This window comes from Esox lucius, chromosome 2, assembly GCF_011004845.1.
Source record: "Esox lucius isolate fEsoLuc1 chromosome 2, fEsoLuc1.pri, whole genome shotgun sequence".
Classification (NCBI taxonomy): domain Eukaryota; kingdom Metazoa; phylum Chordata; class Actinopteri; order Esociformes; family Esocidae; genus Esox; species Esox lucius.
Genome location: NC_047570.1, coordinates 27,059,211 through 27,082,483, shown reverse-complemented (window position 1 = coordinate 27,082,483; position 23,273 = coordinate 27,059,211). Strand labels below are relative to the sequence as shown.

The 23,273-nt window shown below is 45.0% G+C and overlaps 1 protein-coding gene across 1 annotated transcript; it reads right to left on the bottom strand.

The window, feature by feature from the left end:
- Nucleotides 1-625: 625 nt before the first annotated feature.
- On the bottom strand, nt 626-23,273 carry fam214a (family with sequence similarity 214 member A). Its single transcript, XM_020055960.3, has 12 exons — nt 22,114-23,273; nt 10,483-10,670; nt 10,114-10,310; nt 9,834-9,959; nt 6,744-9,024; nt 6,358-6,477; nt 6,059-6,147; nt 5,532-5,625; nt 5,260-5,418; nt 2,169-2,237; nt 1,678-1,928; nt 626-1,564 (listed from the first exon to the last, which is right to left on the bottom strand). Exons 1-12 carry the CDS (start codon nt 22,142-22,144, stop codon nt 1,411-1,413), a joined length of 3,759 nt encoding a protein of 1,252 aa, XP_019911519.3. The 5' UTR covers nt 22,145-23,273; the 3' UTR covers nt 626-1,410.

The following is a 23,273-nucleotide window of genomic DNA, read 5'->3' as shown; positions in this document are numbered from 1 at the left end:
GTAAACACATCCCAATACCGCTAACTTGAAGCGTCTTTGGCAACATTTTAAGACGGCTTTCAGAAAATATTGCATTATGGTACATGTCGTTTTTTGACATAACTGCTGTAGTGGCTTTCTACCACAAAGTCCAATGTCATGCGATAAGTTAAGGTATACGTTTTCTTGGACAAGAGCTACATACATTACATTGAAGGCTAGTGATTGACCTGGAACAACCAAAACTGAACCAGTGACTTTGTAATTGAGAAGTGCGCGCCCACCACCTGTGTCATTCTAGATCGGTCTGCAGTTAGCAGTAAGCCTACACACATACAGCATAAACGTAATTTATATCGATAAGGACTTTAATGTACATGTGAAGTATTTTTTCTCTTTATTGGTCACATGGGAAAGGATCATGTGTTTGGAACCAACCTTCAATGCGTCGTGCCTAAGAACAGCTCTTAGCCGCGGTATGTTAGCCTTATACCATAACCCCTCGTGCCTTGTTGCTTCCTTATGTAACAGTTATAAAATCATTTAAATCCCAGGTCAGATGATATGGACCTCCGTTTTGTCAGAGAAAACTAATCAAAGGCCATAATAAAGACGCACAGAAAATCCAGTCTTGAAGATTGCTTTATAAGATATAGATATATTTATTTTTTTCAGATCAGAATATTAATGTCAAAAATACATATGATTTACAGAGTTTTGCACTAATGCTGAGCATGAAAGACATCACATGAGCAGTAACTGAAATATTAATTTAAATATTAAATAACTGATGGTAAACATGAAGTAAATGTAAACACTAAAGCTAAAGGTTAGTCTCTTTCTATTGCAACATTTCCGATAGTTTTTTTTGTAACAGTACAAAAAATAAGTATTAGAATATTACTCATTTAGATTTCCAGTCATGGTGGAAAACACAGTGCGCTTTTGCAATGTCATCCTGTAATCGGTCTTTGATTCTTGATTGCTTGTTCTGGTCTGTCAGTGGTCCATGTTCACTAACGTGTATTTGATGCGTTTTAGCACGTCTAACATGTTTTCAACATGTATTTTATGTTTGTTTTTTTACTTCACAGACAACAACATGTTTCCCATAGGACCAGGAGTTGTTCCTGGTCAGGTTAGATGGTGAGGGAGAACTTCAGCCCTAGGTATCTAGGACAGCGCCTGTATGGACTTTTAATCATAAGACCACTTGGAGCCCAGCTCTCTGACAGGTCTATGTATGTGTGTGTATGACAGTGTCAGCAGTGCAGACACAGACAGGGATCTGTTTGTGTGTTTGTGTCAGCAGCAAGGGAAGAAAAGGGTGGGTCTAGATGTGTGTTTGTGTGTTTTTGTGAGCAGCAAGGGCAGAAGGTGTGTGTGTGGGGTGGGGGTCTAGAGGTGTGTGTGTGTGTGTGTGTGTGTGTGTCAGCAGCGTGGGGAAAAGGCTGGGTCAGCAGGGGACTCTGTGTAGGACTTGAGTTCGTAGGCCGCTCCACTGTCCACCTCCATAGACTTCCTACTGAAGAGGAGTCTGATGTCCCTGTGGAGGTACACCTTACCTGACCTAGAGGTCTGGAACCTGGGGTGGGAAGAGCAGAGAGGGATTAGTGCCAGTCTTCTATCCAGTCTAGACTAATAGTTAATATATTTGATTGAAAGGTCAGTCGAAGCAAGCAAGATGGTCTTTCTTACCTCAGGTGAATGAGGTAGCGAAGAATACGTCCTTGACCCAATGGGAGGGCTTTCTTGCCGATGCCGTGAGTGCCGCCATGCGTGTGTGTGTTGTCTCGGCTGCCATGAGTGTGTGAGTGTGTGCTGTCTCGTCGGACAGGGACAGAAAAGGTCCTCTGACGGAGGAAGGTCTGGTGGCTGGAAGGCATGGCTCTCAGGTCATACACCACCACAAACATCTTCACCACTGTTTTATTGGGGTTAAATAAGGTCTAGGAGACAGATGGAGGGAGTGGACAGACAAAAATGGAAGAGAGCTTATAAAGACAATTCATATTAATGCATTTCTCCACTAGAGGTCTCACTTTCCTAAAAGCTAGATAGAGCTATTGGCCCATCTTTGTTCTCTTAGTCTAAGGTTTTGATTTTAGCAATGGTGACACTTGTGCATGCACATACATTAAACACAAGTACTCAGTGTGTATGATCCACCAGAGTACAAATATCCTCACCACTTGAATGGTTCCTGATGAAGGGACACGATATCCCCGTTTACCCAGAGTCTCAAGGTTGATGACTCCCTGTAACAAGAACAACAAAGTTTTAATACTAATCCTCACATTGAGCAGAAAGGAAAAAAGGCCTTTACTGCCAAGGTATGGAAAAAAACTGCAGTTTCTTTCACACCTTTGACTAAGGTGGTATGCTGGCTTTTCTGGCTTGGATAGGCCATGTACACTAGTTGGCTGTCCTAGCTTATTATATGAATGTACACTTCATGGTTTCAAATACAGGATTAAAATGTGGAATAGGTTTGTGTGTGTGTGTGTGTGTGTGTGTGTGTGTGTGTGTGTGTGTGTGTGTGTGTGTGTATATATATATATATATATATATATATATATATATATATATATCACCTAAAGGATTATTAGGGACACCATACTAATACTGTTTTTGACCCCCTTTCGCCTTCAGAACTGCCTTAATTCTACGTGACATTGATTCAACAAGGTACTGAAAGCATTCTTTAGAAATGTTAAAAAAGTACAGTGAACTCATTGTCATGTTCAAGAAACCAATTTGAAATGATTCAAGCTTTGTGACATGGCGCATTATCCTGCTGGAAGTAGCCATCAGAGGATGGGTACATGGTGGTCATAAAGGGATGGACATGGTCAGAAACAATGCTCAGGTAGGCCGTGGCATTTAAACGATGCCCAATTGGCACTAAGAAGCCTAAAGTGTGCCAAGAAAACATCCCCCACACAATTACACCACCACCACCAGCCTGCACAGTGGTAACAAGGCATGATGGATCCATATTCTCATTCTGTTTACGCCAAATTCTGACTCTACCATCTGAATGTCTCAACAGAAGTCGAGACTCATCAGACCAGGCAACATTCTTCCAGTCTTCAACTGTCCAATTTTGGTGAGCTCATGCAAATTGTAGTCTCTTTTTCCTATTTGTAGTGGAGATGAGTGGTACCGAGTGGGGTCTTCTGCTGTTGTGGCCCGTCCGCCTCAAGGTTGTGTGTGTTGTGGCTTCACAAATGCTTTGCTGCATACCTCGGTTGTAACGAGTGGTTATTTCAGTCAAAGTTGCTCTTCTATCAGCTTGAATCAGTCAGCCCATTCTCCTCTGACCTCTAGCATCAACAAGGCATTTTCGCCCACAGGACTGCCGCATACTGGATGTTTTTCCTTCATTGAAGCAACTGCCATGTGATTGGTTGATTAGATAATTGCATTACTGAGAAATTGAACTGGTGTTCCTAATAATCCTTTAGGTGTGTGTGTGTGTGTGTGTGTGTGTGTGTGTGTGTGTGTGTGTGTGTGTGTGTGTGTGTGTGTGTGTGTGTGTATGTATCTATATATATATATATATATATATATATATATATATATATATATATATATATATGGTGAGCTCATATATATATATACATTTTTTTTTATATGAACTGTTTGGTTTGAATCCTTAAATATGGATTAGCTGAAAGCTGTGACATATAGTTGTGCTCAAATGTTTGCATACCCTTGGAGAATTGGTAATTATTGTACCATTTGTAAAGAAAATATGAGTGAGCAGGCAAAATATATTTTATTTCTTATGGGATTCACATTCAACTGTAGGTCATAACAGAATGACACAATCATAAAAGAAAACTTGGTAACAAAAAAAAAGAATGAACTGACACCTGTTCAAAAGTCTGCATACCCTTAGTTCTTATTACTGTGTATTGCCCCCTTTAGCATCATTGACAGCATGCAGTCTTTTGTAAAAGTTGTCTATGAGGCCCCAAATTCTTGCAGTTGGTTTAGCTGCCCATTCTTCTTGGCAATATGCCTCCAGGTCATGCAAAGTCTTTGGTTGTCTTGCATGAACCGCACGTTTGAGATCTCCCCAGAGTGTCTCAATGATATTAAGTTCAGGAGACTGTGATGGCCACTCTAGAACCTTGACCTTTTTCTGCTGTAACTACTAGAGTGTCAACTTGGCCTTGTGTTTAGGATCATTGTCATGCTGGAAAGACCAAGACCGTCCCATGCGCAGCTTTTGTGCAGAATTTTCTGATAACATGCAGCATTCATCTTGCCATCAATTTCCACAAGATTCCCTGTGCCTTTAGATGGTATTCTGTTCACTATAGGCCTTGTTGACCCCTCTCCTAACATAGCATGATTGTGGCCATAAAGCTTGATTTTGTTCTCGTCACTCCAAATTACAGTGTGCCAGAAGCTGTGAGGTGTGTTAAGGTCTTATCGAGCATATTGTAACCGGGCATTTTTGTGGTGCTAGCGCAGTAAAGGCTTCATTTTGACAATTCGACCATGCAGCAATTTTTTTTTCAAGTATCGTCATATTGTGCTCCTTGAAACAACCACACAGTCTTTTTCCAGAGCAGCCTGTATTTCTCCTGAGGTTACCTGTGGGATTTTTTTTGTATCCCGAACAATTCTTCTGGCAGCTTTGGCTGAAATCTTTCTTGGTCTACCTGACCTTGGCTTGGTATCAAGAGTTCCCTGAATTTTCCACTTCTTAATAAGTGATTGAACAGTAATGACTGGCATTTGCAAGGCATTTTATATCTTTTTATATCCTTTTCCATCTTAATAAAGTTCCATTACCTTGTTTTTGCAGGTCCTTCTTTTCTGCTCCCCATGGCTCAGTGTCTAGCCTGCTCAGTGCATTCACGTGAGAGCTAACAAACTCATTAACTATTTATACTAATTACAATTTAAAAAGCCACAGGTGTGGGAAATTCACCTTTAATTGCAATTTTCTCCTGTGTGTGTCTGTAACAAGGCCAAACATTGATAATAAATGGCTTCATATGATCACTGTCCTTAAATAACGGACAGTTTTTTTGCATGATCAGTCATATTTTCAAAATCATTGCCAGAACTTCACAATTTCTGCCAGGCTATGCAAACTTATGAGCACAACTGTACAAGACCATATAATACAGCTATGAAGAAAAAATAAAATCAATTACTGTTTCATGACTAGGAAAACAGCTCCAGCCATGTTATGCTGGCTATTTAACAACCCCCCCCAAAGTTTACTGCTCAAATTTAAGTCATGTGTGCGTGTCTCACCATGTATGGCGAGGGTGCGTTGTCGTCGGAGACACTGTAGAAGGACACGTCAACAGGGAAGGTCATGTGACTGGGGCAGAAGGTTCCGGAGGCCCCCACCTCGGCCGTGAAGCCATCCACCAACCCCAACGGCTCCAGACGGTAGTTCAGCACACACTCCTGTAATACACATCCACTTAGGTCATACCATGCATGTACATACACTTTACCTGTGTGAGAGAGAGTGTGTGTGTGTGCGCGCGCATGTGTGAGAATGAGTGTCTATGTGGTACCTCAAAGTTGCCCAGTAGACTGAGGCTAGCAGGAGGAGCGCTGGCACTGAACAACTGCTGAGCTTCTTCCGACTCCTCTCTTTTCACACAAACTCTGACAACAGAGAACACACAGTACGGGGTTACCATCAGAACTAACGCAAGCACGCGCACACATATATTACTCAAACACAGTACTATCAAACCTTAATCAGCCATTCACGTTGAAGTATCTCCCTGCTCAAACCGACTGACCTCTAATCTCTTATCCGCACAGTGAATGAGTAGCTCAAAGCAGAGCAGGGCACAACCTATGACCGTAGAGCTGCCATTTTGAGCTCACTGTCAGGCCAGTTGCAGCACTAATAGCAATATATCCACCAAACAGCAGGTGGCGGTATGAGAGGACAGACCTACAGTACAGAACAGGCCAGGATAGAACAACCTCACCTCAGAGTAACAAGAAAATCTTTGATCTGTAACTAATATCACCACCAAAATTACTCATTATTATAACACATTTCTCCCTAAACACTGGTTAGTAGTACCTCTTTCCTGTAGTCCAGGGCAGTCCTTTACAGCTGCTAAGAGAAGAGTCCAAGTCAAAGTATCCAGTCTGATTTCGCCTCTGAGGAACCTGGAAGATATTACACACAAATGTAATAATACAACATAACACACAACTATACTGATAAAATGGACATCAGACATTACAACATGCTAACACCTAAGTCTATAACACGCAGCACAAAAAAAATACAATTATGAACCAAATATGGCTGTATGTTCTCAGTCAGCATCAACAGGAGTTCAGACTAATGACTGACTGTGTGAGAGTGTGTCTTACAGGGCTGGAGAGAAGGGGTAAGCCAGTACAGGGGTGGAAGACCTTTGTTAGGGTGGAGTCCAGAGAGTGACGGTTGTGATTCCTCCAACTGTTACATGGTCTCAGGGGTGACGGAGAATGCTACAAAAGAAAAAGGAAATACACAGACTTTATTACAGCAAATTCCTCAACAGCCATTTTAGATACCAAGGCGAAACACTGGTACATGCCAAATATCCTTTCTCAAAACCATATCTTGTTTTCCATAGATATTTCCAGTTTTTCAGTATCATTAATTTAGGACAATCACAAAGGCCTATTCTATTGAAATTTCTTTGCATGACATTCAGGATTGACTGGAGTGTATGGTGATTTCCTGTGCTCATCTATAGGGCTCCTCCACTTACCAGGACAGTGTTGGTCTCCGGGCAAGGGGATCTAGTAGCAGGGCGCTGGGGGCTAGAAAACCCAGAACCTGGGGGGGCCTTGTTCTCATCCTGGAGAGCAGAGGGCAGGGGAGACTGAGGCAGGTTCTGGGGGGACTGAGACCGAGGATGGGTCTGGTTCTGGGGGGACTGAGACCGAGGATGGGTCTGGTTCTGGGGGGACTGAGACCGAGGATGGGTCTGGTTCTGGGGGGACTGAGACCGAGGATGGGTCTGGTTCTGGGGGGACTGAGACCGAGGATGGGTCTGGTTCTGGGGGGACTGAGACCGAGGGTGGGTCTGGTTCTGGGGGGACTGAGACCGAGGGTGGGTCTGGGTCTGGGCGGACTGAGACCGAGGCTGGGTCTGGTCCCGGGGGGACTGAGACCGTGGCTGGGTCTGGTCCCGGGGGGACTGAGACCGTGGCTGGGTCTGGTCCCGGGGGGACTGAGGCTGAGGCTGGGTCTGGTCCCGGGGGGTATGAGATTGAGGTTTGATGTGGTTCTGGATGAGAGCGGTGGTATGGGTGTGCTTGGTGGTCAGAGTCTGGGCAGTGGTCTGGGTCAGTGTGGTGGTCTGAGTCACAGTCAAAGTCCTGATAGTTCTGATGATCATGTCTTTAGGGGAGGAGGGTCTTGGTGGTATGTGGAGGGTGGGGTGGAAACCCTTTGAGGTCTTGTCTCTAGGGCTCTTGGGGCTGAGTAGTGGACAGCTCTGTGTCTTAGGCTGGGGTAGAGGTTGCGGGGTGACATGGGCTGAGGCCTGGGGTTGAGACTGGATTTTGGGGCTGACCTGTACGTCTTCAAGTGGTGACTGGCCTTTCTGGGTTCTGATTTGACAGTTTGTCTCTGAAGGAGCACCAGCTCTGTCTGCGCAAACAGGCGTACGTGTGAGTGTGTGTGTGTCTTGGCTGGGTGTGTAACCGTTGCTGTGACCATTGCTATGGCTGTAGTCGTCTCTGTGTGTGGTGTGTGTCTCTTCATGGGCTGTGTGTGTGTTGTGTGTATGTGGAGTGTGCTGCGGGCTGCGGCTGTGTGTTGGGGACAGGGAGGGGACAGACAGTCTGTCCTGAATCAGTCTTGTAATGTCCTGAACAGCCTGGGAAAAGAGACTACTATCTCTCTCTTGCTGTCTTTCTCTGTCTTTCTGTGTGTCTTTCTCTCTGTCTCTCTGGGTTTCCATGTCTTTCAGAGTCCCCCTGACTCTCTCTCTCACCGAGTTTATTTCTCTCTGAGTCTCCAGGTCTCTGTCCTCTGTGAGTCTCAGTTTGCGGCAGGCAGCAGGTTTTGGGGACAGTGTCTCCCTGAGGTTGGCTGCTACATTGCTAACGGGTGTGTCAAAAGGGGAGGGCGGGGCATGCTCAGTAGGCGGTGCCCCCTCTGGCTCTTTGGTCTTGCCGAGCATGGCATTGTCAAGGTAACTGCCCCAGAGAGGGGTCTTGGTGGGAGTGTCTGGGGTAAAGAGGGCCGGGGGGAGATGGGGGGCGGTCGGGTCACAGAAATTTAGGCGCTGAGCGATGCGGGCAATTACTTCCTGTCTTTCCTGGAGCAGGGAGCCAATCAGAGGGTTTGTCTCAGAAGAGGAGGGTCTAGGGGAGGGGCATCGAGGGGGTTCGCCCAATGAGTAAGTCTTAAAGGCCCTGAGGGCTTCAGAACCATGGCCCTTGGAGCTCTCAGCCCCATGGACAGCTGTCCCATAGTCGTCGGTGGTGTTTGCGATCTCATCGGAGGGCTCGGAGGTGAGGGCATACAGCCACCTGACAGCCTTTCCCCCAGAGGGGAGAGGGGAGCGGGGTGGGGGCCTGGGGGAGAGGGGGGGGTGGTAGGAGGGGGATGATGATGATGATTCACCCTTACTGAGCTGGGGGAGATCTGACCCATTCTGGCTAGAATGACCCTGGCTGTCTGGAGGGCCCTGGCTGTCTCTCTTACTGGGCAGGGACAGGCAGGGTAGGCTGGGGAAGGGGAGGCCAGAGAAGGGCAGCGTGGTTCTGTTGTGGCCATCTTTAGAGCCGCGGCTCTTCACGTACAAGGGATGGTTAGGGTTCAGCCCCGGCCTAACTCCGGGCGTCTTGCTGTAGAGCGGGGACAACGGAAGGCTGGTGTGTATGCTACAGGCCAGGGTTGGGTAGGTGGGCTGCCGCGGGAGGGACTGGACCCTGAGCTTCAGGGCAACACTCTGGGACACGTTGGGGACAGGGAACAGGTGCTCCGCTGGGGGCTGGGAGAACTGACACACGCGCTCCTCGTCTGCTGCACTGATCCTGTGGACGAGATGCACACCACTTAAGACTCGTTGAGGACTGTCTGATGGCATTTCATGAGGACTGTCTGATGGCAATTCATGAGGACTGTCTGATGGCAATTCATAAGGACTGTCTAATGGCAATTCATGAGGACTGTCTAATGGCAATTCACGAAGACTGTCTGATGGCAATTCACGAGGACTGTCTGATGGCAATTCACGAGGACTGTCTGATGGCAATTCACGAGGACTGTCTGATGGCAATTCACGAGGACTGTCTGATGGCAATTCACGAGGACTGTCTGATGGCAATTCACGAGGACTGTCTGATGGCAATTCACGAGGACTGTCTGATGGCAATTCACGAGGACTGTCTGATGGCAATTCACGAGGACTGTCTGATGGCAATTCACGAGGACTGTCTGATGGCAATTCACGAGGACTGTCTGATGGCAATACACGAGGACTGTCTGATGGCAATTCACGAGGACTGTCTGATGGTAATTCATGCCGTTATTTCAAAGAAAGTCAGGATTTAGTTAGACGTACTCCGGTCATGATCAACCCGTTGAAATTGCGAGGCTCCTCCAAAAACTATAATCACACCTTGTCTCAGACACGCCACCACCAATCACAGACCCAATCCAAATGTGGTTCTGGTGTGCAGCAGGTCATTTTGGGAGGGGGAAAGTGCCTCTCTATTTTAATTGGCTACAGCCAGTTGTCAATTAAATGTTGCCTTCTAAACCAAATTCTGCAAGGGGGAACATTTCGGCTGGATGATCATGTAACCTGGAGGGGCTCAATGAAACGGTGTGTGTTTGATACCTGTAAAGGATGTTTCGGGGCACGATCCCGTGAGAAGCGCTGAGCCAGGCACTGAGCTGGGAGAAGAAGACGTAGGAACGAACAGCTAACAGCAGAGTCTTCTCCTCTATGAACTTGTCACCCGTCCTGGGGGAGGGAGAGTGACTCACGTTCGATACAGTGTCATTTTTTGTCATGCGTCTTGAAAACATATACATGCTGTGTTTGATGCAGAATTAACGTTTGTGCCACTTATGTCTCTAGCTCGACTGTGTGTGTGTGTGTGTATGTGTGTACATACTGTCTTGGTACAGGCTGCAGTGTCCATCTCTCCAGTAGCAGAGCATCTTGTTTGATTGCTGGGTCACTGATGGGGTCACTAGGGGGAGTCTCGTCTCCATAGCAACAGTCTGGCAGCAGCATCACCTCCACCATGATAGGAATACTGTTCCTCCACAACACACACACCTCCGAGCGCACACGCCGTGCCTGCACACACTGAAACCCACACAAAGACTAGCTTCAGAGTGTGTGTGTGTGTGTGTTATTGTCTGTGGTATAGTATGTTACCTGGGTAGTTTGTTACCTGGAGTTGTGTGTGCTATTCTATGGTACAGCGTGTTACCAGGAAGTGTGTGTGAGTGTGTTAGTCTGTGGTACAGTGGGTTACCTGGGGCAGTTTGTCACTACACTCATGCCTGTGTAGAGGGGGCATGCCAGACTGTGCAGGAGGGCAGTGTAGCCCCTCTGTTCGACCCTTCACAGAACATTCTGGGGTCCGGCCCTCAGTGATCAACAGGGTCAGGAACACCAGAAAGTCCTCTGCATCGTACTCAAAGAACTCCTCCGCTGCCACGTCTGGAGAACAAAAGAAACAGGTCAGGCACATTGTGGCATACCGAACCTTCAGTTCCAAGGGGATGCATTTCTGTACTCTGGAAGAACAAGCATTCAGAGATCATAGTGCCGAAAGGGACAAAGCACGGACATTTGAAGGAGGACACACAGACAGCCGATGCATACAGTAAGGCAGTTAATGAAACTAGATATAAACAGTTGGGGAAAGATGCCATACAGCAAAAATATTTCAGGGGTGGAGGAATAAAATCAATGCAGTATATTCCCCATAACATTTTATTAATACAACAATACCAAGAATCAATATTTCATTAACGCCAAATGTTGGTACATTTTGGCATTGGCGTGTAGAATGTTTATTCCACCAGCCAGCTGGTGGGTGATCACTGGGCTCTGTACAGTATCACTATTTTAGGACAGTCACTATTTTGGGACATAAAATACTCAAAATCCAGTATGAGTATATGTAAGGTCTGATTTCAAAGTACTTCACATTTTTTAATTTAATAGCTGTACTATTTCAACAACAGCAATGGCATAACAAATGTGTACTGTACTGAAGCCTACCGGAACGTAGTGTTGAAAGATTCATTCCCAGTGCAACAATCTTTTTATCCAATAACCTCCTGAAGTGTGTGTGTCTGTGGTATTTATATTGTACTGTTCACATGGTGGACAATACAATGTAAAGTCACGTGGTGCGTTTACACTGCCAGTTTGAGTTTAATCTGAAATTAAGCAATAATATATTACATTACTTTTTCCTAAAAATATTATTATTATTCTGCAAACATTAACACAGCATACACAATAGTTCTGCGTTGTATGGTGTTCTATTGTATACATTTTCTTTAATACAAAGAGTTTCAAATATAACTTCTATTGAATGGTTTATTTTCTTATTGGCTGCTACTTATTCAGTAACTGCATGCAAGATATCAACAGTGCCCAAGCAGTCCCCCTCAAATGTATGGCGGCCAAAGTATCAGGATCCTATCGTATGGCTGCCAAAGTATCAGGATCCTATCGTATGGCGGCCAAAGTATCAGGATCCTATCGTATGGCGGCCAAAGTATCAGGATCCTATCGTATGGCGGCCAAATTATCAGGATCCTATCGTATGGCGGCCAAATTATCAGGATCCTATCGTATGGCGGCCAAAGTATCAGGATCCTATCGTATGGCGGCCAAAGTATCAGGATCCTATCGTATCGCGGCCAAATTATCAGGATCCTATCGTATCGCGGCCAAAGTATCAGGATCCTATCGTATCGCGGCCAAAGTATCAGGATCCTATCGTATCGCGGCCAAAGTATCAGGATCCTATCGTATCGCGGCCAAAGTAACAGGATCCTATCGTATCGCGGCCAAAGTAACAGGAGAATATTGTATCGCGGCCAAAGTAACAGGAGAATATCGTATCGCGGCCAAAGTAACAGGAGAATATCGTATCGCGGCCAAGGTAACAGGAGAATATCGTATCGCGGCCAAAGTAACAGGAGAATATCGTATCGCGGCCAAAGTAACAGGAGAATATCGTATCGCGGCCAAAGTAACAGGAGAATATCGTATCGCGGCCAAAGTAACAGGAGAATATCGTATCGCGGCCAAAGTAACAGGAGAATATTATATTGTGGCCAAAGTAACAGGAGAATATTATATTGTGGCCAAAGTAACAGGAGAATAGCGTATATTTTAGTTTTTGTGTTTTCTGTGCGTTGACAGAAGTATAGAACTTAAAATATATTTCACATGTATTGATGTGTTGAAGGGCCTTGGGCATGGTCAGTAGGTCCCTGGGTTAGGGCATCTGATCTACGTAATCCTCCAGAGTGGTACGTCAGGCATGCTCTGATTGTACATGACTTGTATGTAAAGCTTGAGAGTAATGATTTGTACCTATTATTATTATTATTATTATTATTATTATTATTATTATTATTATTATTATTATTATTATTATTATATGTACTATATATGTATGTGTGTTTGATATATACATGTATGCTCCGAAAACTGAGGGACTGCAGAGACCTTGCCAGACCCTATTACTTACTAAAAACATGAGGCCACTGAGGAAATACCACTGGTTTTTAAAGCAATGTACTTTGTCTTGTGTTTATTATCTGTATCTTGTTTTGTCTGTACACCGTGTTTTTATATTTTTCTGGTTTTCTTTTCCATCATTTAACCTAAACTGTGTGTGTATTGGCAGGGCCCAGCTGTAAGAGACCTTGGTCTCAGTCTGTGCTCCTTGTTGAAATAAAGGTTTAATAAAAAGTTCTGTATTCTCATAGCTAATAAGCATTAGCTATCTTAAACACTTCCTGGTTTGATGCAGTAAAAGACAGCTACCGTGTTATAAGAAAACATGATGAATAACAAGCAATAAGTTAGTTTACCAGAAGCATTAACAGTCATTTGTTCTAAACCTAAAAAAGGCAACTTCTTAATTGAGGCCTCTTTAGCATATTACATCTATGGTAGAGAGTTCCTATTTCTTTAATTAGCAGACCAACCACTACACAGAAAGTGAAGGATCCACTTCTAGTTCTGGGGATAATTTTGCATCTCCATGTCTGTTGAACACGGGTGGAATCAAAGAAACACACACACACGCACACGCACGCACGCACGCGCACGCACGCACGCACGCACACACCAGAATAACAACATTGTGCTGTAGTCGAGGGTCAGTGTAATGATTGGGTGGAGCAACAGAAAAAGAACCTTGACAGTCAGAGTCCTGTCCTCCTACAGCTCAGCTCTAACAAAGACGCTCTGAGCTGGCTCTTGGTGCGCTGTAGTATAGGGTGTGTGTGTGTTAGACAGTCACGCTCATTCTTCTAGGGAACTCCTCCCACGTGCTCGGTACTGCCTGCTGCACGTGGAGGCAGAGAGCAGTCAACACACAGCAGTGAGCACATGGATCAAAGGAGGGGGCTGCGGACAGATGTAGGCGGAGAGAGGGAGAACAGCCAGCTCTGACTGGCTGTGGGAGCGGAGAGGGGGAGAACGGCCAGCTCTGACTGACTGTGGGAGCAGAGAGGGGGAAGGGAGAGGAACAACATACAGGCCTTCCTATACAGTGTTCTCCTCTGCTCACCCTCCTCTCCCTCCAGTGAAGTGGGCTAAAGGTAACAGTCTGGCAGAAAGAGATCCTCCAGCCCAGCGGGACAGGACGGGGAAACACAGGACATTGCTTAGTCGCAGCTGGTCGTTTTGCGCATGTGTATGAAGTAGTGTATACTAAGCATGTATTATGTAAGAGGTGAGGTTTTAAAAGAGCGGAGCACAGGTCGTATTATTAGAACTAATGTTGCTACTAATGTTGCTGCTGTCCCTGAGAGGAGAAGAGTCCACTTGGCCTGGCACACGCAACACACTCGCAATCCAGGGCAACTTGCAGCAGTGAGAGCATTCATTTTCATACTGCCCCCCTCCCCATGCTTTTATCAGGTGAGCTACAGGGGACTTACACACGGTGTAGAAACACAGTAAATATTACCACACAGACAGTGAGTGTATGTAATGTATTAGTGGTGACAGGCAGTATGAGGAGATTACTGACAGCTTCTCAATGGTCAATCTGATTACTGTTACTGCAGGGCATAAAGGCCCTCTAAGACAAATATAACTACCCAGCCGTGGCCTTAAACAAGCCTCAGTCCTGAAGTGGTAGAGGACATCTTTACCATAACATACACATTACCCAGGAATTCTAACACAAACACCAACAGCACACACACCTAAACACACACAGTCCTAACACTCCTCCTCTGCTTGTAGTGTACATCTATTTTGCATTGGGGACAAAGGGTTGCCCTGGCAACACACCGATCATGTTAATGTCCCATCACAGGGACTCTCTGTGTGCTGGAATCAACTGGGTAAAGGTGTGTGAGTATATTTATCCAGAATTTCCAGTCGCGTGTGTGTGCGTGCGACTGGTGTAAGCGAACCTAAAATAACTCCAGCCGCCCCTTCTGCTGCCTTCGTCACCTAATGCTGCTTATGTTTATTATTTGTATTTTTGTCTTAGGTAACCTAGTTATTATTTGTATTTTTGTCAGAGTACACCTAGTTTCTTAAAATATATGTATGAAATCACTCTGGATAAGTGGGTCTACTGAATGACAAAACTGTAAGACAACCGTTTTGTCTGTTCTTACACAGACCCTTTGTTCTCTATGAGGCATAATCTATGGCTGTGTCAGTGTCTGAAACAGACCACTCTCTACAGGAGCTCTTGAACTGGATTTGCAAGAACAAGAATACAAAAAAAATGGTGGCAAGCAAATCGAAAAGCAAACAAACTCAGTCTTTATCTACAGTTTTCTATTCCCATGATATGTTGGCCTGAAATCAGATGAAGACGACCAAAGAGGGAATGCAGTTTTAAGTTTAGCAAAGTCCAACTTCACTGTGTCCTCAAACCTTTATCTCTGAGTGTTCTTTCTCCCTCTCTCTCTCCAAACCCCCCACCACCTCGCTGTTTACACAAAGGGGAAGATTCCCAGCCCTCATAGCAACAATCCCCTGGCTTCTGATTGGCTTAGAGGACTGGGTACAGTTCCCCTTCTGCGAACTCAGCTGCCATTGTCTGGATCACACACAAACACGGCCCAACGGACACACAACCTGCCCTTTCACAAGTATCGCAAATCCTCATTACTGGCTACTGCAACAGAAAGGCGCACACACACACACACACTTTACCTGAAACACAACCTCTGGTGAATAGCCTAACGAGTCTTCAGCATGGCTAGCCTAAAGCTTTTAATCACGTAGGAGTGGTGGAAGCTCTGAAGGCGTGAGTGATGCATTACAGGTGACCCTGGTCATGTTTGGACCCGGACAGGACAGGCTGGGTATATAGCCTGACCCGGGCCACAGAGCCAGGGTCCTCCGCAGCAGAAGCCCACGTTGTCCTACTAATACCGATTGCGTAACTGGCAGCCTGACAGGCCGGCCCGGCACAGGGTAGGCTGCTAATCTTTATTGTGCCCTCGGTGACCTCCAGCACACTAGACTGGAGCAGAAACACACTACTATTCTACAGGTCGACTACTGTGCTGTCGTGGCCGGCCCGTCACCCTACCTAGGCCCAGAGGAGGTCAGAGTCCCCGTCAACCTCTACAGATGTCAGTGACACAAGTGTCCTGCACACTCAGCAGATCTCTCCTGAATGTGCCCACAAACACACACCTCTGACCTACAGATCTCTCCTGAATGTGCCCACAAACACACACCTCTGACCTACATATCTCTCCTGAATGTGCCCACAAACACACACCTCTGACCTACAGATCTCTGGATTTCTGACAGCGAGGACAAATTGAGCAACACCAACGAAACTCCAAAGGCCATGGAAAGTGTGTCACACGGTGAGAATAAACCGGAGCTGGCCAGCCAGTACCTAGGCATAATATATCAGTGAATGACTTAGACCTAGCCATGCCAGGGGTGTTTCAACAGATATAGATAGAAGTCAGGTGACTGATGAGTCCTGCATCCATCCATTTAGTAGCCAGCCAGTCACCCTGTTGCAGGGCAGCGCTCGGGGCGACATAGCCCTTCTACACTGCAACACACTGATATTCTTATATGGTCCATAACGTGTTCAACAGATCTCAAACCTACAGTGATCAGTTGTTTCAGAGGCCTTTAAACTTGGTACAGGCAGAGCAATCATATGGGTTGGACTATGTTGGCCCTGTTACTAAAATAAAGCAACAGAACAAGCAGCCAGGCAGTCAGCAGACTGTAACCATGTGGGAGTTTCTCTCAGATATAGCATCAGCATGTGAGTGAGAGAAAGCAGCAAGGATGGTGGTGGGCGGCCATGTTTAGAACAGTAAAGCTGTTGGCTGACTTCTGGAGGGAGGTGTTGATATTGGCCAAGAGGACTCTGACCCAACTAGAAGAACCTAATCAGCTCCACTTAAGATGTATTGCAACAGTAATTTGGTCTACTCAAAGTGGCTAACAACAAGGTCTCTAAACATCTCTATGTATTAACAGTAGAAGACTGAGGAACTGTGACAGAATGTAGATTTTAATATCAACGTTACCTTAGGTCTTCTAAAAAATATTATTTGAAAATATATATAACCATTTAATGCTATAAATGCCCAACCAGACAGCTTTGGAGCACTTAAAAGCTGTTTTGTTCCTTCTTTCAAGTGGACCTAGCTATCCCCCACCTAAGACATCCAGCAACCGCACTAACTTAACCATATGTTGCTTTCAACTTCCTTCAAACGGAGTCATTTACATATCACTGAGTGGTAGGTAGCAGTCACAGTAGAAATGATTGAAAATGCTTTAATATGTTTCCGACCACACAGACAGGCTTAAATAGCAATATTTTGGCTGGTCTTTTACCTCAGCAATAATGGAGTGAGGAAAGGTACCCAATGTACTTATAAAATGCAGCCAATATCAGGAGCATCATATATGGGCCAGGGCAGGCTGAGTGAGAGTTGTGCCCTCATCTAATCCTTCCTCCTGCCAAGAGGAAACAGATCAGGCCAGATGGTTCCTACTGTTCCTGTCGTGCTGGCCCCGGTTGGCTGAGAGCAACCACAGGGGAGGCCCAGTCATTAAGACATGTTCATGCGATGCTTAGGTGAACATGAACTCACTACAATGCGATATATGATCATTGCCATATTAATGTCACCTCATTTTGGAGCTCACCTGTCACACCGGTTGGCAATAAGGCTCAAAGGTAAAATTATTATTGAAAGGTTCACCGCTTTGGGAATAACAGGGCTCTATCCAAATCCAAACCATTTGATTAACCAGGTGGTTGTTCTTACCCACAAAACTGCCCAAAATCATTCCAAAGCAGGGATTTTGCTGGTAATGCTCCATTTTTTTATATTTTGATGTGATAGAATCATTGAAATTTAATCTTGTGTTTTCTCTATAGATATCTTAAAAATAGAAACTGAGAAACTTTAAAGAATTTATAGGGCCCCATTTACAGTAATCCATATAGCCAAGTATATTGACATAAAACAAAGTGTAGTACTTTCTCTTGTACAGTAAGGACCAAGGGAAAAGTTGCATGTACAAGAAGAAGTTTCATTTTGTTTAAAGTCGCTCTCATACCTGAAAAGGTCCCCAGCAATACATGTTCATGTACAATATATTTTTAGCTCCATAATTGTTGTGGTTAATTGTCAGTACTAGAGACAAAACTCTACCTCAACAATTAAATTGTGCTCCTAAATGTATTTCCGTGCACCTAAATGCTTAAGCACAGTAGCACATATGCTCCTTGTAAAAAATGCAATCATGAAGCCTTGAATAAGCCAGGAATGTTGAATAGCTGGTCTAGATACATGTTAGTATAATGAACATGCCTGTTAGCCTACATGGTCTAATACCATATTTGGGTATGAAGTTCCAAGAGTAGGACGTGATTCGCTATGGTTTATGAATAGGTAATTGGCTACATGAGATAAGGTTAGAAGTAATGCACCATGATGCAATTAATTCTCAGTTCTAAATTGCTACTTCCCTGCATGAATGTGATAAACAGTTGGTCAGACCATGGCTAAAATTGGTTGTGGCAAGCAGGTTAAACGAAAACTAAAATGACGCCAGTTAAATATGAGGCACCACATTTGAAGATTAATCACATGCTCAACTGGAACTGAAGTCTAGCATTTGCTAACATAGAACACAGTCAGAACTATTTTGTCAAGTGACATACTGCACCATTAATAATTTGTGGTTTATTATGGCGTACAGAGAGGCTTGTTTAGGCCTAAAACACAGACAGTGTCAATATTACGCATCCATACTTTCCCAACGCAACATATGTCCCACTATATTCCCCCAATGACAACTGCTGGGTGTGACATGCTTTCTGTGAGAACAAATCCCCTTTTGTACCACTCGGTCAGTCTGTGAATAACCCCACACCTGTCGCAACTGCCTGCCATTCTAATTAGTGAGTAACAACACCAGCCTGACATTACCCGCCTGTGCGTAGTGTGTGAATAACAAAACACCTGTTGTAGGTTAATCAGTGAAAAAGAATGAGGGGGAAGGGAAAGATGTGCCACGACAGAGCCCGAGTGATTATCTGTTGATTATCTGTTCCATCATGCCAGGGCACGGTTCTCTGCTGGTGGTACTGGGCTTGGGGCAGGGGCTATAAGAGTATCCGGCTGTGTGGGGTGTGGACATCCCTTGAGATGCCTTGGTAGAACTCCAACAGGAAACACCTCTTAGCAAACAACAAAAATAGGGTCGGGAATTACTGGGAACCATAAAATACGTAGGGAACGGTAACTTAGGATAGGAGGTTCTCACGATTACGCATTACAATTCGCCATTCCTATTGCAATATTCCACAAATGCAACTTACCACACGTCTACCACACAGTACACGCTCAAAAGAATGATTGCAGTTCGACAATGTATACTTCATCCCTTCCATGACTAAATAAACCTGAATCAAATGATCATCATAATAGAGATTTACTCTATGTCAAAAGGTATTGACTGGGAACGTTCAGACTTTTCTCTGAACTCCATTTCTCTCCTATGCACTCCACTCCTCCCTTGTGATGTCCTCCACAGGACCATGACTCACGGTGAGCTCATGTGTATACTTTATGGACTTGGTGGGTGCCTGTCGGCACATGGCCCCCGAGCTATACGTCACCCTGTGTGTCACGGACCTTAAGGTACAGGCTACAACACTCCTCGTTTGATTCTGTTAATCAGTCGCCACCAGTGTAAAGGATTATAAAGCACCACTTCGAGCCTTGATTAGGGATGATAACTGGATCAACCTAGGGACCTCTTCTATACTAGTATACGTGAGCGTCCTCCCTGATGCTCTCTAATGGTCACAGGATGTGAAAAGCTAGCGATTTAGGGCTGCAAGTGTGGACACTTCAGGGTGGGGAGTAAGTTCACCAGTGCAGGCATAGCCTACAAGTTGAACAACAAGTTAGTCAGATGACTTCACTTAGCCCTGAGGTAAACACTGAACCATGGTGGCTCCTTTAGACTTTCTCCTGTTCCTTTCCACGCATGGTTGGAATCTAAAGTTGAAGAAACATTTATACAAGTAAACCCCCCCCCTCCCCATATAACCAAGAAAAATGTATTGGAACAATGACCGTTCAAGTGGTGAGTGTGTAATTCAAGACAATGTTAGCCTACATGGCTAAAGCCTATAGAAACACCCCCCACCACCACCCCTCTGTTCAATGTAAAAGCTAGAATGTCCAGCAAACAGAAGAGAGGGCTCTGGGAAGTGGAGAGTGAGGAGGGCAGTGTGTTCGCCATTTCCACCAGAGGAACAGTATCCCATAACAACAATAGAAGGGAGGGAGCATTGGCTGGCCTGTCACATGGAAACTGCTCCAGATCAGCTCCCACTGCAACGAGACATTCTTATTATTATTAACCAGTGTAACAGACAAGACATAAGAACACCAAATCTAGAATGGGGAAGAACAGTTAAGGTAGAGTCAGACTACCCTAAATGTGTGATCCAGCTGGCATGGTCAACAGTCAGAATCAGGAAGAGTTGGCCTGGTGTTGTACAGCATGTGTGTACTTCTGTGTGCGGGTGTGAGTGTTTTTTCTATACACAAGGTGTCAAAAGAAGATCCTAAAGATAGCCAAGGACTCCAGCCACCCAAGCACAACACTAGTAACAGAGCACAAGGTAGAGAACCCAGAGCACAAGGTACAGGACCAAACCAACCTCTACCCCAATGCAATAAGACAATTAAACAGCTGATTAAAATGGCTATCCTGACAACTGCTTCAGTCTGTCACTAAAAGCTATTGAAAATAAGTGTTTTAATGATTGCCTGTAGCCCTGCAGTGTGTTTACCACATCCACACCCCCACAGCCCGTGTCTCCTCTGAGCCATGACTCATGGCGTGTATTTTAAGAGAGTCAGAGTGCATTGGGAAAGGCCAGGCAGGGGCAAATGTAAGCATTCCGGTGTTGGTATACATCCACTGACCCTGGAGAGTCACATTACAGTGTCAGTAGGCTGGATGTTTGGGTACTGTGCATGTGGAAGACAATGATGGAGTTAGAATATGTTGTCCATGTTTTCAATTATTTTGTTCATGTGGCTGATGCTCTGATCCTGAGGGACATACAGTAGTAAGGGGGGGGTGCATAGCTTAGCCCTCCTTGAAACACCCTCTGAGACAGGGGTCAATGACAGGGGATCTGACATTATTTACCACAGCCTTGGTGAAATTAAGATCAATACCCTTCATCAAGAACAGAACTTTTTGAACCGGAGAGCCTCTGGGTTTCGAACTAGCAAACCTTTGTTTACCTGACCAACACTTGCTGTGTGATCACATCCAAACCATGTGCAGTAGGGAGATGCCCTGCCTATTGTTTTAATAGGGAAAACAGATTTTAGTGCAGTAGATGGAAAGGCCTTAGCACTACATGATTACTAACTAAAACAAACTGAGCCTGACAGCCTTCTGATTGACTGTAATGTGATAAGGCCAAACCGTATCAGTTAACGTCTCAGAGCTAGAGAGAGCTCCTCTGTTGTTGTTGTCCATACCTAAATCATAACCAACCAAAATCACAATAATATCAGTCTGTCCTCAGACCGGGGGAGTACAGTCCATGTTTTATTAATAGAAAAGACATTACAGACTACTTCGGCTGAGGTTGCATAAGCCTGATATGAAAACAAATATGGCAGGCTGCCCTGCATGGCTTCACACTGATCATGCTTTATGTAAACATACAGACAGTGGAGCAGGCAGAGAGAACAGACGGCAGGTCTAAGTCTCTGATCGTTGTGGTGATGATTCAGGGTCATTGTGGATGTGTCCAGTTTGAACAAAGAGCTTTTAGCATTGCAGCATCCGTATCAGAAAACCAGCATAACGCAGTGCTCCGACACACAAAGGAAGCTGGAGCGGTTTAACGGCAAATCATGCAGTCAGCTGTTCAACCATGTCACAGAACTGGGGCTTTTTTGATTCACAAAAACTATCTCATTAATGTCTCAGAGCATGTGTTGTTACAGCTGAACCAATGCTCAAAAATGGGTAGCCATGCTGTTTAACTATGTATTGTGCAATATGTCAAAACGTTCTAATTTCCGTGGCCTTACTGACCTTCCTGCCTGGCAGGCTGGGTCAAGTCGACTTTGTTTATTGACACAGGCAGAAAGCAAGCAAGCAAACCAGCTGTTACATAATGTTCTGTCTATGCCCCGATTTCCCTCGGGGGACTGCCTGGCTAGCTACATTCCCCTGGTCCAAGAACACACAAGCCAACGTGGATCATTTCCATGATCGTTATTAGCACAGCGAAGATGGACACTGTAGAACCAAAGACATATACCACCATTGACATTCAAGCTAGCTACTACTGTTACTTGACAAAGAATACAACTGTTTTATATCTGCTTACCTCGATCTGGTTTCATGTTAGCCAGTGTCATCTCAGGAGTCCGATAGCCTCTTCTGTCTCTTTGCGTCTTCTTCTGTCTTAAGACTCCCTTCCACACAGCCCTGACAGCAACAATAACTACATGTACTGATGTGTCTGAGTGTGGATTCAAATCGCCAAAAGGATTGCTCACTGTATTAAGCAACAATACCAGCTAGGTAGCCTGTAATGCTGCCAATCGCCCCTATCTAACAAAGCAATGCTTTGTTAGCAAGTTTCTACTGTACAGGTCCATCGAGTCGCACTGTTAACTGGCCAACAAACAGCTCAGCTAGCTAGCTATACCTGACAGTAAAACATTAGATTAGCTCCGAGCCACTGTTTTGCCAACCAACTAGTCAACAAGACATCAAGCTGACAACCTAACGTTAGTTGACTTGCTACCCCCCCCAAAAATAAACGTCTTAAATTCCACCACCAGAGCCGTAGCAGTAACGTTAATCCTGTCACGAAGCATCGCTATCTCTCTCCTACAACTTGATGTGTTACCGTAACTTCAACTTGCTTGTTACTTACATGGCTTAGATAACAAGTGTTTAGCTACAGTAGCTAGTTGGCCAAACAATCAACATAGGAGTCTTATCTGGTCCAACAAACACGCGCAGGTAGCTATGAGTGATCGTCCTCGGCTAACGACACGCTCGAGTCTCCCTGGAGGACAAACCTCGTTCAACGGATCATTATCAAAACAGCCAACGTTAGCTAAACATTATGTTGTCAAGAAGCACCGACTCGACTTGTCGCCTTGAAGCATAGCGAGTAAAATTAAGTCACGTCCTTTGTCAGTACTGTAAATGTAAGCCAGTTAACTAGTTATCTTTCAAGTTTGTCGGAAAACGAGCAGACCATCAATTTCTCAACTCGTCACAGTGGCTACATAACGTCGTCCCCTACTCAATCAGTACTGTAGCTAGCTAGCTACTGTAACTTTTCTCTTTCTCCAAAACATTAACGGTTCGCTGGCTAGCTAGCTACGGTGAATTCGTCCAACTCCATAACTACATACGTGCATACAGCTAGCAGCGTCAATATACGTTGTTCTAGTTGTGTTCTCTATAACCTGCTTTGTGCATTGCTCACTCTTTCTCTGTTGCGCTCCCTCTCTTCGCTCTCTCCATACA

Excerpts from the sequence above, each read along its gene's own strand:
- fam214a (XM_020055960.3), bottom strand. The coding sequence starts at position 22,144 with ATGACACTGGCTAACATGAAACCAGATCGAG. Across the intron at positions 9,025-9,833 it reads CCCCGAAACATCCTTTACAG|GATCAGTGCAGCAGACGAGG; the intron begins GTATCAAACACA and ends TCTCGTCCACAG. Across the intron at positions 2,238-5,259 it reads ACGCACCCTCGCCATACATG|GGAGTCATCAACCTTGAGAC; the intron begins GTGAGACACGCA and ends TTCTTGTTACAG.